The sequence below is a fragment of the Lissotriton vulgaris genome, chromosome 5 (genome assembly GCF_964263255.1).
Source record: "Lissotriton vulgaris chromosome 5, aLisVul1.2, whole genome shotgun sequence".
In the NCBI taxonomy this organism is placed as follows: Eukaryota; Metazoa; Chordata; class Amphibia; order Caudata; family Salamandridae; genus Lissotriton; species Lissotriton vulgaris.
Window position 1 is genome coordinate 45,556,435 of NC_141693.1, and position 18,812 is coordinate 45,575,246.

Consider the following 18,812-nt stretch of genomic DNA (forward strand, 5'->3'; position numbering starts at 1 on the left):
CAATGATAGCTGGAAAGGAACCCTTTTACTTCATTAAGGAAAATATGATATGGATTTTTTAGATTTCTTTCTGACCATGTTCTAAAAGAAATAAACGTTTCCTCACCACAGGAATATACACTATTTATAATGAATGAAATAAATATTCAGAAAAAGGTGCAGCAGAATGAAATTAGACAGTTAGACCAAGAAAACAATGGAATGTGCACACTTTCTAAGAGAGTGTACTCATTAAACCTGATTCTATCCACAGCCCTGTTTCGGCCTTACTAAACAGAAGATGTACCATTTACCGTTAGTGACACTCCAACTATCTCTTGGCTTATGCATGCTTATTTCCTTACCCATTTAAACCTTTTATTTTCATGACAGTCAGACATATAAATCCTTTGGGTGGTTTGAAACTATGCACAATGCACAATTGTTCTATTCAATGAAGTTTCCTTTTTCTCACATTTGTTTAAATGAAAATGAATAAGACGTTTTGCATAGCAGCACAGCATATTGCAGAAATCCTCTTGGATGCTCCCTTCTATGAGACACCATATCCTTACACAGAATGTGTAGTGCTTTAATGCCAGGGTTAAGCTGTGTTTTACCTGTTTCCCCATTGCCTCCATTCCTACTCATCAAGAACGCCTGAATAATGGTTCTCATTTATTTCTAGCAAATGTTACCTGCTGTGGGTTGGAGCTCGGACAGCAGAACTTGATAACAGTTACAGAAATTATTCAGTGTGGTGGAAAGACCTTGTATCCACTGCCTTAAAATAGCACTAGTCGCATCCCTTGCCTCGTATAAACCTGAAGTCTATGTGTTTTGATAATTGAAACATGTTAATGCCTGTTCTCTGGCAAAAAGATGTCGCTTTGACTTTAGAGGCTGGCGTTTATATTCTACAGACAGACAGAATTGTTTCAGAAGTTCAGGGGCTGTTACACATGCAAGACCCAACACATTTAGCAGATATCGCATGAACGATAGTTAATTCATCGTTTTCGTGCATCTTTTTAAAGAACATTGGATCTGGTTTGGTGACTTGGTTTGATGCAGTATTTGAAATGATTCTTTCATTTTTTCATTCTTTGTTCTCCAGCCTTCTTGGAGCATTTCCAATCACAACACTGTTAATCAGCTGAGGTATCATCATCTTTCTCCTGTTCCGACCGCCTGCCTTCTATCATGTACATACACATCATACATATTTTGCTGGGCTTACAGAAACACCCCACACTTACATGCTTAACCACCTCGCTTCTCAGAACCCACCTACCTTCTTTCAAATAGGTATGGTGCACTTCTGCCTTTTGTCTAGGGTCTTTAAAACTCAGTATGCTTACATGCAACAAACCCATCACTAAAGGAGAGGCCAAGGACTGAATGGGCACAGAGGAGTTAAACATTACATGGTGGTGAAGTCAGAATACGTGTCTTTGTTGATTTCTCTTTCCGTCAGTAAATTTGTCTAGAGACTGAAGCCTGCATGTGTGATTTGTGACTGCCCTTGTGTGTTGTGGATATGTGTGTGTCTATAGGGTTCTCTCTTTGAGCATTAATGTGTTTGTGTGCATCAGTCAGTGGCTGCATGTCTGGTAGTGTCTGGGTTCCATGTGCCCTGATATTTGTAGGTCATGTGCGCACTGACACATGTATGCCTGGACTGTGTATGTTTCTGTCTGTGTGTTGAACTGTGTGTGCATGAATGCATGCAGGTGTTTTGCTGTAGGTGCGCTGTATGTCAATATGCATGTTGCTATCTTCATATGGGTCTACATGTGTGTGATCTATGCCAATATATTCATGCACAGGACAAATGTCGGAGCTGTTGGCTTTGTCGATGCTTGTTTGAAAAGGCACTATAGGTCGCTCTAATGGTTGCAGGTCCATTTGTCTCCTGTCTGCCTGTATCCTCCCACATTGTAACTCCCGGTTGTTTTACACTTTGTTGCAGTGCCCGAGGTGAAGTGCTTTGCAGCCACAGCATGTCATGAGCTTGTCGGGCTGCAGTTGCCTCTTAGACTCGTTTAGCAAAAGAAATGAGCGTGGCCTGGGAGGGACAAAAGTGCTCTGTGCTGTTTTCACAACAGGTTTAAATATGCGCCATGAGATGCTTACAACATGTAGGACATGCAATGAATGTTGATAAATGGTCACTCACCTGCCTGAAGACAAGAACCTCTCTGGGCTCAGGGACCAGGTGCAGCGAAGAAACTTCCCACAAGAGTGGCCAGGCTGCAGCTTTGGAATAAAAGGCAACAGCTGGGATCAAAGTCTGAATTCTGGCCTCGATGGTGATTTCCACATATAGAAATGTAAACAGTGCAGTTTAGAGGAAGCAGGGTTAAATACACAGAAGGGCCGGGGCAGCCCCTGGGGTTCATGCCAGCTTGATGTCAGCGTGTGTCACTCACAGGGAGGGATGGCTGTGCCCTCTGTGCCCTGGAGGGGCTGAGGGGCTTCAGCTGCTGACCCTTCTCCAACAGTGCACCGGGAATGGGGCACATGTATGTGCATGTCCATGCCGCCTTCTTTCTGCCCCCCCCCCAGCCCCCCCAGCCCCCACTGATTACAAAATGATGAAATCTCGTTGTCAAAGACTGGGATGAAATGAGGAATTACTGGGTGAATCAGACCCCGGATTACAGTTTCCATCTCAATCCCTCATGTCTTTGAGGCCCCTCAGGCTCCGGTTCATCAGGGATTCGATTTCTCTCCCCCTGATTTACGCCCCCCCCCCCCTATGGGTAACTCCAGGGTATGGACGGATTGGCCTGTTTTCTGAGCGCTTTGTAATAAGGGCCTTTATTGTCAGAGTGAAGTGCCTGGCTGTGGGTGTCCTGCTGAGCACCACATGCCCCCTGGTGAGATGGAGGCCATGTCCATCAGAGACAGAGAGAGTTTCCTCCTGAGGCCCCCCCCCCCGCAGAATCAGATATTAGGGGGGAGTGATGCTTTCCCAGGGGGAGCCTATGATACTGGAGCTGCTGTGGTAGCTGCATCTGTCTGCGCAAAGGATTCAGGGTAAGAAGCTTTGGTGGAGTCTTAGAAGGAAATAGGTACCACAGTAAACAAGCATTGGCAAAGCCAATAGGTCTGGCACTGGCTGCCTAACTATTAGCTTTTCCACTGCTTGTTCTCTTTCAATCGTGCTTAGCAAAGTGTAACAAACATCATTCAAAGATGGCTGCATACAGATGCACTGGTAGTGATCTCTGAATCACTTTAGTTTCCTAGATTTAAAGATTGGTGCTGCTAATAGTGCACCCATGGGCAGGGCCACGGTGCAAGCACCAGCAAAGCTTAGGTAGGGTCTGGCAGTCTTCACAGAATAGAACAAGCCCTCTAAAGGACAACAGCTCTGACGTTTGCATGAAAATACACCCATCAAACGTAGCACCTTAATTTAATTACTAATCGACTATGCTGAAAAACTAGTCGCAAACATTGAACACATTTTCATGCTGAGTGCAAATCCAAAATGCAAGGACTAATTGATTCTGCAAACCTTCCCATGATTTTATAAATATTAGGCAATCTGTCTGGCTTTTCTGTAATGAAAGTTAAGTGACTTCCAATTTTTGCTATTTTGTATGTGTGCTGGCTCCATTCGGCCACCTAGCGGCCTGCCATGCTCTTGAAGCTGGCACCATCAATTGGATGTACCCTCTTGGCAGGAATAGAAGACATCTCTCTTTGTTCGTGTTTAGAAACAATGAAAGAATGATGCTACGCCTGCTCCACACTCCCTCCACCAAGCTGTGTGAGTACAGTGTGTTAGTGGCTCAAACAGGATGTTGCTCTTAATGCTGCAGAACTCACCTTTACTGCTAGGGGGCGTGGTAATCAATGAATCACAATCTATGTGATTCAAAGAAGAAACTTACCTGCATTAAAAAAAATTATGAACCAGCGACAAAAGGTGTACAATTATAGCATAGTTTTCCACTCGATATATTTTAGGAATGTGAAACAGCAAATATTTTATTGGGATCAATGAAATAATATCAAGGGACAAAATATCGACTTGCAAAAATATCGTGGACAAAATATCGACAGTCAAAATATCAAGTTTGTATCTACAAACAGGTAAGTACAAAAATATCGAGTACAAAATATCGTTTACAATAATATAGTTATAAAAAATATCGACTTTATTAAAAACAGTGTTTAATTAAATTAATATTAAAATTTTATTACTAAAATATACTTAAAAATACTTAAATAAACTTATAATAATTAAATAATAAATGAAAATAATAAAAATAATTTTTTACAATCATATTTGTTAAAACATATATATATATAGTAACATACAATAATTAAATAAGATACTATTATATTACCATACTATACCAGAAGTGTAAAAAATACTATTCCCACTCCAAAGAGTATCGACGTTCACATTATCGACTTGCTAAAATATCGTTCAAAAACTGAAAACTGACCCTGAACCCTAAAAAGACCCCTTTACCCAAAAACTGAAAACTGACCCTGAACCCTAAAAATACCCCTTTACCCAAAAACTGAAAACTGACCCTGAACCCTAAAAATACCCCTTTACCCAAAAACCCAAAACTGACCCTGAACCCTAAAAATACCCCTTTACCCTAAAACTGAAAACTGACCCAAAACCCTAAAAATGCCCCTTTACCCAAAAACCCAAAACTGACCCTGAACCCTAAAAATACCCCTTTACCCAAAAACTGAAAACTGACCCTGAACCCTAAAAATACCCCTTTACCCAAAATTAATCAATATTATTTAATTACCAATTAATTATTAATTAACAATAACAATAAAGTAAATATATTAGCACATTACTATAATTAATTTAATAATTAATATTATATTTTCCCAATTAATTACTTAACAATAACACAAAATTATATATATTTAAAATGTACTCTAATTAATGTAAATAACTAATTACAATTAATTAATTACCAATTAATTACTAATAAAAAAATATGTACAAAATTATATTAATTAATTAACTAATTAATATTAATTAATTATCAATTATTTATTCATTAAAAATATTTACAAACATATATTAATTAATTAATTATTATTAAATTACTTCCCGCCCTATTCCCCTATAAACCCACAACCCGCTACAGAACTACATTACGCATTGTTATAAAAACAAAATTCATTTAATAAAATATTTTATAACATTAATACACACTTTTCACACATATTATTACATAAAAATACACTATAAAATATTATATATTATTAAAAAATCGATATTTTTGCTATCTATATTTTATACAGTCGATATTACTTCACTTACCTTAAAAACGATATTTTTGTAGTCGATATTCTGTCCAGTCGATATTTTGTCCAGTCTATATTTAAAAGTTGATATTATGTCCAGTCGATATTTTGGAGTCGATATTTTGTCTGTGCACCATTTTATTGATTACTTTTCAAGGAAAAGAATTAATCAATACATCTTTTTGTCCATATTTCTTTTTTGGCATCTCATTTTCGAGGACTAGAAATCCAGCAGTATAGGAATGTAGTCGCATGGAGTTCCTTGCCTTCTGGAGCCTCGCACTGAAAGGAATTGTGCGCTTTTAAAATTCGTAAAACTCAGACTATGACTCAAGTGTCACCAAAAAAGTAATGAGAATTAAAGGACATTTACATTAATCAAGATAACAGGATGAAACAGCAATGACGCGCTACTCAAAGGCCACTTGAAATACAGTGGCACAAGAAGTGCCTCCAGCAATGGAATGTATGTGACACCCAGACACAGGCCAACACTCACATGCACTGGCCCAACAGGCCACTGCTCTGCATCCCACCTAAATATGCACATTTAAAGTGCCAATGTGGTACACAAGTATCAAAGTGACATCCCTTTGTTGTCACTAAGCACTCTTCTGGAGTTCACTTTTAGGTGTTAATTTACAACATGTGTTCAGAATATCAGAGTTCAGTTATGGGTTGCTGGAAGTTGTTTCGTTATGTGTGATTGATCTGCATTTACTCTGGGTCCGTCAGTTTGGTGGCGTGGAAGCGGGCTGCCACACCGGGGCCGCTCCCACACCGCCAAACAGGGCTGCCGGCCGCCCACCAGATTCTGAGTATTATCGTGGTCTGGCGGCTGGAGTGAGCAGGACGCAGCAGTGCAGTTTAAAGGCTCATATGTGAGCCTTAAACTGCACCGCCGCGGGACCACCAGTGCACGTTCCTGCATGGCATGGACTGTGCACTCCATGCCATGCAGGAATGGGGTGCATGCACACAGGGGGGCACACCATGTGCCTCCCTGTCTGCACCCCCATGCACAGGACCAAGATGGGGCCCAGTAGGTCTGCCTGTCTTTCCTAATTGCCAGCAATTTCATGGAGTAAGAACCTCCCTGACACCGCTGGCGGTGAGGAAAGTTGTAATAAGACCAAGCATATTGAAGCCCTCCTGGAGGTGGCGGCTGTTCCATGGCTGTCCGGCCACCCAAGTTGTAATCCAGCGGTCAGACTGCTGCTGCAGCGGTGCCTGGACCACCACTGTTTCTCCACCATGAGTTTGATGGTGTTGGGGTTGATGGCCTGCTGGGGTCAGCAGACCACCACGTCTACGTTTGCTTTTAAATAAAGCAAATTATTTTGTTATGCACCCCATTTTTCTTGAGACCACTGCCTGCTCTTAAAAAATATGGGACCCCCTTCCATTTGCGTTCGGATTACTACCAACTTTGAGTTGTTGGTGAAGTGAGACTGTTTTGCAACCGCATTTCGGTTGCAAAAGATTTGTGCATAATAATGTGAATTGGTATTTGCAAGCGACACCCTAAACACACCCCTTCCTGATACCGAATCGCAGACCCAATTTGTGATTCGGTAATAGGTTACTGAATCACAAATAGAGTGTACAGTTTAAAATGTCTTTTTGCATTTGTAAATTGCCTGATTCTTCAAATTGGGCATTTGCAAAAGAAAAAAAGCTGTGTACATATGGCCCAAAATGAGCCCAGAAGCAGGTGGCCCAGGAATGTTGACCAGTATGACTTACCAATCAGAATCAGACACTGACTGCAGGAAGTTGCAAGAGGCAGTAGCAACTTTCTCGATTAGAGGTCATCTCCACATCACAAGTGTCCCAGCAGTTATCCTGGCATGCATGCCTTTTCTTTAATCACAAGGAGATCTTGAAGGGCCGAGCTGCTTAATGCTTTCAGTCAGAGGCACAAATAAGTGCCCACTGCCATTTTCCACATGACATGAATCTGATTTAAAAGGAGGGGTCTAGCTAAAGGAGCAGTGTTGGACTTGGCCCTCTTGGCAGGGTCATCCCTGAACTTTTTGTCTTCCTCCAATATTCTCTCTGCCCTGTTTTTGTTGGTTTAATGACTCTGGGCACTTTACCACTGCTGACCAGTGCTAAAGTGCATATGCTCTCCCTGTGCAAAGTGTACCTATAATTGATGTCCATGATTGGTTCATTGGATTTACTGTCAGTCCCCAGTAAAGTGCACCAGGGGTGCCAGGGCTTGTAAATGCCATTACTGCTAGTGGGCCTGCAGTGCTGGTTGTGCCACCCACAGAAGCAGCCTTTTAAAATGTCTCTAAGGTCTGCCATTGCAAAACATGCGTGCAGTCTGGTACTGTCATGCTGGCTGGGTAAGTGCACACACTTGCCAGCCTCAAAACCTTCCCTTTGCTTCTTATTAGTCACACCTATGGTAGGCCCTAGGGCAGGGTGCATTGTAAGTGTATGGTAGTACAAGCCCTGATGTGTGTGGCATGTCCTAATAGTGAATTACTGCCAATTTCGTTTTTCACAATTGTAAGGGTACCTGTTCTCATAGGCCAATATGGGCTGCTGGAATTATTACACCCTATAATCCCAGCAGGCTCAGGGAACATGGTAGAAAGTCAAGTTTAGTATGCCTGAACTCAGAATAATAAAATACTTCTTTTACTAAAGGTTATTTTAATATCCTGTGTTTGCAAATGCTACTTTTAGAAAGCTAGCGTTTGCTTGCCTAACCATTTCAGCCCGCCTCTGCTAGGATGTGTATCTGACTGTCTGGGTTATGTGAGTGACAGGGCTGGGGGATGACAGGTGGTGAATGCAAGGATTACACCTTAGTGGGAGGTGGGAGTGCCCCTGGACTCTGAATAGGGCTGTGCTCTGCCACCACAATGCTGGCTCTGCCTCCTGGGAAGCGACTGATGACTCAGCCCGACACCTGACCCAGGAAGAGGGAGGACTGTCATCAGAGTACTCCTGGCTGCCCCTGTCCTCACAATGCTGGCTCCACCTCCTGTGGAGCGTCTGATGTTCCTGCCCCTCACACTGAAAGTAAAAGCCAGGAACAGCACAACAGAGTGCTTCAAAAAGGAAATGGGCTATGCAAAGGCCCCCCCGGCGAGAAAAGACAAACGAAACTGAGTATAAATATAGGAGCCCTGCTCCTAACAAACAAGATCTGCTTGAAGCCAAGAAGAAGCTCTGCCTGAGGTGGAGGCGCCGGGAAAGCTGTTAGGAGGAAGACTGTCCCTCTCCTATGGACTGGCCTGCAGTGGTGACCTTGCTGCCAAAGGAGAGCAGAGAGGAACCTTTAAAGACTTGCTGCATCTTGTTTATCTACAAAGAACTTGTGCTTTTCAACTATCTCCAAGGGCTTGGAAGAGAGCTTGCCCCCTGACCTGAGCCACAGGACCATCTGGCTCAACCTGCTCCCTGCTCATCTGCAGGTAAGTGTGAGGATTTTTGCCCCGCCGGAGCCGTGACCCTGGTGCCCCCCAGCCCCTCCTTGAGGCCGTGACTGCTGCTGTTTGGCCGTTCCTGCCGAGAAAGAGCCCCGTTCCGCTGAGCCGCTCTTCCCCCGCTGTGTCAGGCCCCCCTGTCACTTCACCACTGGAGGCTCGCTGGTGTGCCCCCCACGCTCCTGCTTGAAGCCCCCACCGGACCCAAAGATCCAGAGAGCAGACCCCCCGAAGTCCGGACACCTCGGGCACTAGCCTCGCTCAGCCCAGGAGCCGCTGTGCGCCTCGCCTCCACCTTCGCCGATATCATCAGAACCAAGGTACGGTGCACATTGAAAAGATTGAGCGCTTCGCAGTAAAGGAAGCGAACTGTAAGGCAAGCATCTCGCAGCCCTGTGTGCTTCGGGTTAGCTGTGACCTGTGCGCCCCGCATTCACAAGAGTGCGCTGAGAACTGTGAGCTGTGCGCGCCGTAGTTCTCACAAGTACGCTGCAGTCACCCCGCAGTACGAGCCGCACAAGATGGGTACGGCTCGCACCATTGTTTTGCATTGCCTGGAAGCTGTACGCCACGTACGCTGTCTCACACGAGATGCGTGAAGGTTGATAGGGCCTCGGTGTACGCGACTCATGGGAGATGCGTGAGACTTGGTAGGGTGCAGTGATTCCTCCCGTTTTAGGTGCCCAAAAGTGCTACGAACCGTCCAGCGGGCCCAAGGCTGGCCCCACATATCTAGAAACCTGTGAATAATGATTTTTAAAGGAACTACCCCATGGCTGAATGAACTGCACTTGCTTGAACGGTTTTAAAAGAACTCTTTATTAAGTATTGTGGCCCACTTGAACAACGTTACTGGGTCTTGTGATAAGTCTGCTTGAGAATATATATATATAAATACTATTTTTACATATCCACAGCCGGGTGTCCATTTGTGGGGGGATTGGTACATTTATTGTGTGTGTGATTACAAATGCTTAACCCAATAACGCTTGAAGAATAGCCTTGGCTGCTCACGCCACGCACCTAGAGGGTGAGCAAGCGTAATTCTAAGGGGTCCTCCTTCTCCCTGACTTAGAGGAGAGGGTCCCTGCTTTTCACAATTGAATACTTGCGCCAACCAGAGACCCCCAATTCTAACATTGGACGCAGCGGTGAGGATTTGTGAATTTGCATTTGTAGTTAACATACAGTGAATTATTGATCACCACATAGTGAGAGCAGACCGATAACGCAGCCACAGATTTTATTATTTTTTAATTTTGCTGGGAGATCTCCATGTGCTTGTGAAACGTCATGCCTGGTTCAGTGAGGATGGAAAAGGCAGCAACCAGATGTCTGTCGCCAGAGGAGTTGGCAGACAGGGCAGCAACCAGGGCACATGAAATGGAGATGGCAAGATTAAAGGCACAAATGGAAATGGAGAAACAGAGATTAGCCATGGAGGCGCAAAAACGCCAAAGAGACCACTACTTGAAAATGAGAGAACTTGATTTGGAGCTCAAGGAGCTTGAAGCCAGGAGGGCTTCAGCCCAACATCCAGAGATTTGTGTAGCTAATAGATTGAGCTTTGCTGAGTTGGAGGCAGAGTCCAGCTCAGCTGGTGGCAGCAACACTCGGGTATCTAGTGCTGACAGCATAATGCGCACACCTAGAGATATGGCACCTGACTTGGAGGGGGTTAACATACACCAGGAGGTTCAAGGGCATGAGGTAGCTCCAGTAGTGCACAGCGTCCCTGAAGGGAATAGGGTAGCTGGCGTAGGAGTTCATGGTCCTCGTCGTGGGAGGGATTCCCCCATGGTTGAGGTCCTGGTGGGTGAGTGTAAAGACCGCCCAGAAGAGTGTGGGTTGTGTGACAGAGACAGTCCGCTACTGTCTGGCCAGTCTCAGAAGAATGGTGTGGAGTATGTGTGTGAGGCACTGGATGGAGAGGTGAAGGATAGTTTGGTTAACCCTGCTAGCGGGCTGTGTAATCCAATTGTGGGTGAGCACACTTTAAGTCCCAGTTTTCCAGAGATATGCCAACACCTGTTAGAGAGTGAGTTCTCTGACCCCAGGGAGCTCACACTGGAGGCAGACCTTGTGGTGGATTCCAGAGGGTCTGGAGAGGCATTGGGGTGTGATCCTGTGGAGAGTGGCTCAGGTATCTTCCAGCCCAGAGTGGTGGAAGTGGCTCAGAGTAGCCCAGCTAGGTCCTGTAGTAGTGAGAGGGGTGAAGGGCCTCACGTCCTGTCCTTAAGGGGAAGGAGTGAAAATGGGTTTGGTCCCGGTAGTGCCCCACCTCAGTCTCAGAGCCTGGATGGTTCTTTAAGGGAACACCAGGTGGCGAGCCTAGGCTGTCCGGATGAGTCACCCGCTGAGGAGGATCCCCCAGTGGCTAGAGAACGTGGAGACTCTGTAAACAGAGCTCCAGTAGTTCTGGTGTCTGGCCGTACCCCTCCAGTTGGGAGGGTACAGAAGTCCAGAAAGAGGGGCGAGAGGAGGAAAGAGTCCCCAGTGGAAGAACCAGTGGGTCAGGGGCCAGCCAGCAGGGCTGCATCCCCAGTGAATGACCAGGGGGACACCACTTCTGTCCTGGGAGATCTTCCCACACTGTCAGAGGGAAAGGGGTTGGAGGATCTGAGCCAGGCAGACTGTTGCACGACACATGAGCTACGTGCCACCCTCAGGGGGGGCATGGGTGCTCCCCGGGAAGTCTTGGTGCGCCAGGCAAGTGTTCAACTGCAGGGTTGGGTCCCTGAGTTGGAGAGCCAGGCTCAAGTGTTGTCTGACCTGGAGGGCGGGACCACTGTAATCAGTGTCCTGACCCATGTCACTTCTAGGGGTACCACTCCAGTGGAGATTGGGCAGTACTCTGGAAGGGGGTGCAGAGGGAGGGAGTCCTTGCCTCTGACCCCGGTGCAGTTTGAGGGTTTAGACCCTAGGATAGAGGGCCAGTTGCAGGGTGTCCCCCCTGACCTGGTGCCCCAGTTGCAGGATAGCACCCCTGAACTGGTGGGCGAATGGTGCAGGTCACCTGCCACAGGTGACCTGACAATTTTGGAAGGGGGTACCACTCCAGGTGGGAGGGTACAGAGCCCCAAGGAGGAGGACCGGGTGAGAGCCCACCCCAGTCTTTGGTCCAGCCACCAGCTACAGGCCTGGGGCTGGTGGATCAGTGCCAGGATGACATACCTGACCTGACAGGAGGGAGGGTGGACAAAGGGTGCCAAGCACCTGGGGCTACCGCTCCCCGCTCTCTGAGGCCACAGAGGCTTGAGAGCCCTGAGAGGCATGAGGCATGGGTCTCAGCCCTGACTACTGTCAGTGGCCACTGCGATTTGATGGCTATCTGTTGGGACACACCTATGAGCAAGTTAAGGTTAGATGCTGCACAGGTGTTGTCCACAGAGGAAGAGAAGGATGCCCCATGGATTAGCTGGGTGGACCCTGAGAGTATGGACAGAGGATTTGAGATATGCTCAGATTGGCGTAGAACTGGAATGTGCCCCTGCTGTTGCGGGCCAGGTCCATGTTCTATCGCCCAAAGCCCGGAAGACCATCACAGTGGTAATTGGTCTACCCTGCGTTTTGGCTGGAAGGGGGTTGTGTTGGACTTGGCCCTCTTGGCAGGGTCATCCCTGAACTTTTTGCCTTCCTCCAATATTCTCTCTGACCTGTTTTTGTTGGTTTAATGACTCTGGGCACTTTACCACTGCTGACCAGTGCTAAAGTGCATATGCTCTCCCTGTGCAAAGTGTACCTACAGTTGATGTCCATGATTGGTTCATTGGATTTACTGTCAGTCCCCAGTAAAGTGCACCAGTGGTGCCAGGGCTTGTAAATACCAATACTGCTAGGGGGCCTGCAGCGCTGGCTGCGCCACCCACAGAAGCAGCCTTTTAAAATGTGTCTAAGGTCTGCCATTGCAGAACCTGCGTGCAGTCTGGTACTGTCATGCTGGCTGGGTAAGTGCACACACTTGCCAGCCTAAAAACCTTCCCTTTGCTTCATATTAGTCACCCCTATGGTAGGCCCTAGGGCAGGGTGCATTGTAAGTGTAAGGTAGGACAAGCCCTGATGTGTGTGGCATGTCCTAATAGTGAATTACAGCCAATTTCGTTTTTCAGTATTGTAAGGCTACCTGTTCTCATAGGCCAAGATGGGCTGCTGGAATTATTACACCCTATAATCCCAGCAGGCTCAGGGAACATGGTAGAAAGTCAAGTTTAGTATGCCTGAACTCAGAATAACAAAATACTTATTTTACTAAAGGTTATTTTCATATCCTGTGTTTGCAAATGCTACTTTTAGAAAGCTAGCCTTTGCTTGCCTAACCATTTCAGCCCGCCTCTGCTAGGATGTGTATCTGACTGTCTGGGTTATGTGAGTGAAAGGGCTGGGGTATGACAGGTGGTGAATGCAAGGATTACACCTTAGTGGGAGGTGGGAGTACCCCTGGACTCTGAATAGGGCTGTGCTCTGCCACCAAAATGCTGGCTCTGCCTCCTGGGGAGCGACTGATGACTTAGCCCGACACCTGGCCCATGAAGTGGGAGGACTGTCATCAGAGTACTCCTGGCTGCCCCTGTCATCACAATGCTGGCTCCACCTCCTGTGGAGCATCTGATGTGCCTGCCCCTCACACTGAAAGGAAAAGCCAGGAACAGCACAATAGAGTGCTTCAAAACTGAAATGGGCTATGCAAAGGCCCCGCTGGCCAGAAAAGACAAAAGAAACTGAGTATAAATATAGGAGCCCTGCTCCTAACAAACAAGATCTGCTTGAAGCCAAGAAGAAGCTCTGCCTGAGGAGGAGGCGCCAGTAAAGCTGTAAGGAGGAAGACTGGCCAGCAGTGGTGACCTTGCTGCCAAAGGAGAGCAGAGAGGAACTTTTAAAGACTTGCTGCATCTTGTTTATCTACAAAGAACTTGTGCTTTTCAACTATCTCAAAGGGCTTGGAAGAGAGCTTGCCCCCTGACCTGAGCCACAGGACCATCTGGCTCAACCTGCTCCCTGCTCGTCTGCAGGTAACTGTGAGGATTTCTGCTCCACCGGAGCCGTGACCCTGGTGCCCTCCAGCCCCTCCTTGAGGCCGTGACTGCTGCTGTTTGGCCGTTCCGGCCGAGGAATAGCCCCGCTCCTGAGCCGCTCTTCCCCCGCTGTGTCAGGCCGCCCTGTCACCTTGCCACTGGAGGCTCGCTGATGTGCCCCCCACGCTCCCCCTTGAAGCCCCCACCGGACCCAAAGATCCAGAGAGCAGACCCCCTGAAGTCTGGACGCCTCGGGCGCTAGCCTCGCTCTGCCTAGGAGCCGATGTGCGCCTCGCATTCACCTTCGCCGATATCATCAGAACCAAGGTACGGTGCGCATTGAAAAGATTGAGTGCTTCGCAGTTAAGGAAGCGAACTGTACAGTTAGCTGTGACCTGTACGCTCCGCATTCACAAGAGTACACTGAGAACTGTGAGCTGTGCGCGCTGTAGTTCTCACAAGTACGCTGCAATCACCCCGCAGTACGAGCCGCACAAGCTGGGTACAGCTCGCACCATTCTTTTGCATTGCCTGGAAGCTGTACGCCGCGTACGCCGTCTCACGCGAGATGCGTGAGGATTGGTAGGGCCTCGGTGTACGCGACTCACGCGAGATGCGTGAGACTTGGTAGGGTGCAGTGATTCCTCCCGTTTTAGGTGTCCAGAAGCGCTACGAACCATCCAGCGGGCCTAAGGCTGGCACCACGTATCTAGAAACCTGTGAATAACAATTTTTAAAGGAACTACCCCATGGCTGAATGAACTGCACTTGCTTGAACTTTTATTTTTTTTTAAGTTTAAAAAGCTTTATTAGATCAAATATACAAAGTAAAACATAAGTACAATTTACGATTCACAAAGCAATGAGAAACAGAAAATGAAAAGATATTAAAGGATGAAGAAGAAAAAAAACTAATAAGTACATTATAAGTGAGAAGTGTAAAATATTAGATATCCCCAAGGGAAGGGAAAACATAATACCTATACTAAGAGAAAATGCTTTTTTTTAGAATTTTTATGAGTAAGAAAGAGAAGAGAGAAGGAAAGAAAAAAAAAAGAAAAGAAAGGAGAGAGAGAGAGAGAGAAAAAGGAGAGAAAGAAGAGAAAAAAAAGAAAAGAGAACGAGAGTAAAAAATATAACATAGTAATAACAGTAAGGCATATTATGTTACACATCTGGAAAGAAATTCAGTTAATGGTAACCTTAACAAATCTCTTTTAATCAAAAGAGAGGTAGTCATTGCAAGGGCATGATCAAGTCTATGGCGATGACATAACAGGTTCCACCATGCAGTATAAGAGATTTTAGAAGTGTCTTTCCAGTACGTGGTAATAATCTGCAAGGAAATGGCTATAAACAAGTCTATAAATTTACGAACAATATTAGAAACATTCCATATAGGAGAGGAACCACCTAAAAAAATATGCGCAATATCAAAAGCGTCATTCAGCTTGCACCATATGTTTTTCCATAGGGAATTAACTAGGGGGCATTGAAAGAACATGTGGAAAAGGTTACTATCAGGATGAGTACATGACCAGCTTTGACTAGAGTCTGAGGCTTTAAACTTATGAAGGTCAGAAGAGGTAAGAAAAAGTCGATTGTAAAAGAAAAACAGAGTCTGAGTAGTGCTAGCTGAATGGGACACAGAGTGAATCCCAGACCAGAGGGAATCCCGGACAGGAAAAGAAAATTCATGTGCTAGATCCTTCTCCCAAGCAAGTTCGGTTTTGGATTTTGAGCGATCGGGTATAGAACGAGAGAGGATCTTATAAATAGTAGCAGCTTTGTGCGGGGTGGTAAAGTCTAAATGAATAGAGTGTGTTGGAATGTCATCCGAGAGGGAGTTATGGTATGAGATAAGAGAGGATAAAGCAAGCCTTGTAGTGTAGTTCCTAGTTTCCCACTAGGCCCTGCGCATTGGAATAACATAAACAGTAGTATCGACGTAGAAGTGCGGATCTTCCAGGCCTCTACTGACTATGCTAAACTTAATTGGGTTTGTTACCAACTAGCTCAGAGGTCACTGGAAACTTTCTTGACTGAAATAGGAAGTGATCAGCTTCCCTGGCACAGACAAGAAGGGATTCAGTTTTCCAACAACCGTGCAACATGACAACTTTGCTCCTCAGATCAAGAGTCGATCTCTAGGGTCGTGTGAAACAATAGACAGTTATTTTACTCAGTCAGGTTAGTGCAGATTACTTTCACAATATGTAGAGAATAGAGAGACGGGCGTTTGTCAATAAAGGGTTAACATTTATTGAACAGTCTTTCTTCTCGTACAAGAGAAATGAATTGCCACAATTGCAAGACTTGTTATTATAAAAAGTACGTACAGTAAGATAAGTATTGCGAAATAATACTGTAAAAGCATTGATATGGTTTCTTAGCCATACAATGGTTTAAAAGTAATAAAACATATATACAGTCATATATACATTAGGCTAACATACTCAACTGGTGCTTCTAACTACGCCTACCCCAGTGTACCTGACCTAAGCCTAATACGTGGGAGGGGAGTAAGTAAGGAGCTTTAAGTTAAGTTGGTTTTGCCAAGGTTTGCTTCAAGAATTCTCACTAAGGGTTTAGTCAACACCATACCTCTGAATAGAATGATGGAGGTCTGGTATCTCCTTCAGGAAAACTCGGTATCCCAGTCACCCGCAAGGGTAGACCAGAAACGCTGGAGCTGGATTTCTCGGCAGGAGAAAGGCAGCGTCTCTTCTTCAGCGCGTCGAGGAGGAGGAGGGGGGACAGCGTCCGCGGGCAGCTGGCATCTGCTGGGCTCTTCGCAGAGGGACGGCTGTTCAGCTCCTAAGTTCACCACACCATCGTTCGCGCTTTAGCAGCGATAATGGTATCAGTAGCTTCACCAACAGCAACGAGACAGCAGCAGCATCAGCGTACTGCAGACAGCGTTTGCTTAAGGCAACGTTGGTAATATTTACACCTGACAGGTGCCTGGTTTGACGTAAGTTTGCTGGACATAAGACGTCAATTAAAGATGTCACTAGGAAGTGATCGCTATCAGTTGCTCATTAGAGTTCCATTACTAATCAAAACACAGCAAGCGGGGATTTCCAGGTTTGCTGAGTTTTTATCTTGTTGAAGAACTCGGAGTGTTAATCTAGGAATCTCAGATAGTGACTTCTGCTCTGTCATTGCACTAGTTGGTTGCAAAGGAAGTGGCAGAGAAAACTATTCTGGAATGTGGCTCTGTTCGTGTGAGGCCAGAGATGACTTTCTGAATATTGTACTTGAACGGTTATGCCAATATAGGGAATAAATGGATTTATAGCCGAATAGGGGCATAAGGTCACAGTATCGATCAGGATCCTAGATAAGCACGCAACAGCCTAAAAGCTGGGAACTGGGAGAAATACTTATTAGATAGATAAAAAGAAGAACAAATATCAGAAAAATCCATGAAAGAACCGTGTGATAAAAGCTGATCAGCAAGTATAATGACTTTATCTGTCCATTCCTTCCAAAAGAGAGCTTTATTATTTATTTTAAGGGAGGCATTGTACCATAACGGTGTGAGGGAATGCAAATGAGCTTGAGAAAAAGAGGAGCGAAACAGGGAGAGGGAAAGCGCCCTGGAGAGTTTGAAAGTGGGTGAAAGGAAGCGTTTAGGGGGTTGAGATAAATGAGTGGCAGCGAGGAAGGTGAAGGGTGAGAGTTGCGCCAACTCCAAGGCACTCCATGCAGTAATAGGAAGAGAGAGCGAATCAGATAGAAATGGCCACATTTGTTTTAAAGTGAAGGATGAATGAAAACAAACAATATTCGGAAAATTTACCCCTCCCATGTGCTTTGGATGCTGAAGACGAGAGAGAGAAATCCTAGATTTGCGGTTATTCCAGAGGAAGCGAACAAGAATGCGATTAATTTGTGTAAAAAAGGAGGCAGGAAGGGAAATAAGTAACATAGAGAGGTAGAAGTTAACAATAGGGAGAAGCATCATCTTAATAGTTGACAGTTTTCCCCACCAGGATAAAAATAATGGAGACCAACGTTATATAAGAGCAGAGAGCTTGGAAAAAATATCTTTGGGATTCATCTTAATAGTTTCTTTGATAGAATTAGAATACAAAACACCCAAGCATTTGATACTAATAGGATTCCATTCAAAACCCGAATCCTGAAACATATGTGGAAGACAGTGCTTATTTACGGGCAAAACTTCGGATTTATCGATGTTTAGCTTGTAACCAGAGACAGAGGAATAGTCTTTGAGTAAGGAAAATAGGGCAGGCAGGGAAGTAGAAGGGTTAGAAATATAAAGTAAAATATCATCAGTATATGCTGTAAACTTAATATCTAAAGATTTATAAACAAAACCGGAGTAAGAGGTAGAGCGCCGGATCTTTTCAAGGAAAGGTTCTAATGCTAGAATAAAAAGGAGGGGAGACAGAGGACAGCCCTGTCTGGTGGCCCTATGCAAGGGAAAGTAAGAAGACTGAGCGCCATTACCCCATATGGAAGTGGAGGGGGCAGAATAGAGTAGTTGAATTAGATTAATGAAGTGAGGACTGAAACCATGCCATAGTAAAGCCCCAAACATAAAGTCACAATTCACTCTATCAAAGGCTTTTTCCGCATCAAGGGTGATGGCCGCGAGGGGGTCCTTCATCTTGGAAGCCAGGTGAATAATATTGAGAAATGTTCTGGAGTTATCTGTAATGGATCTACTTTGACGAAGCCGGATTGATAAATGTTGATGAGATCTGGAACAACAGTATTTAATCGAGAGGCCAACATTTTTGCATATATTTTACAATCAGTATTGATTAAAGAAATGGGTCGATAGTTTTTGCAAAGCGAGGGATCTTTATCTTTTTTGGGGAGTAAACATAGCATGGCTTGGGTGATAGAGCCTTTGGATTCTCCTATGGCGAGGACGGAAGCTATCAAGAAGGAGAGGTGAGGTATAAGATGTTTTTTAAATTGAAAATAAAAACGACCAATGAAGCCATCAGGGCCAGGAGACTTATCCTTGGGTAAAAGAGTGATTGCTTGTAAAATTTCTTGTTCAGAGATGGGGGCATCTAGCGGGGAGAAATCAAGA

At 45.3% G+C, this 18,812-nt stretch overlaps 1 protein-coding gene across 6 annotated transcripts in view; it reads right to left on the minus strand.

Moving 5' to 3' along the window:
- Positions 1 to 18,812, minus strand: part of LOC147710099 (butyrophilin subfamily 3 member A3-like) — a 353,872-nt gene that overhangs the window by 309,995 nt on the left and 25,065 nt on the right. For all 6 annotated transcript variants that reach the window (XM_086920800.1, XM_086920797.1, XM_086920799.1 and 3 more), the window contains exon 3: positions 2,159 to 2,238. In XM_086920800.1, the coding sequence (XP_086776926.1) occupies positions 2,159 to 2,238 (80 nt within the window). The remainder of the gene's footprint in view (positions 1 to 2,158; positions 2,239 to 18,812) is intronic.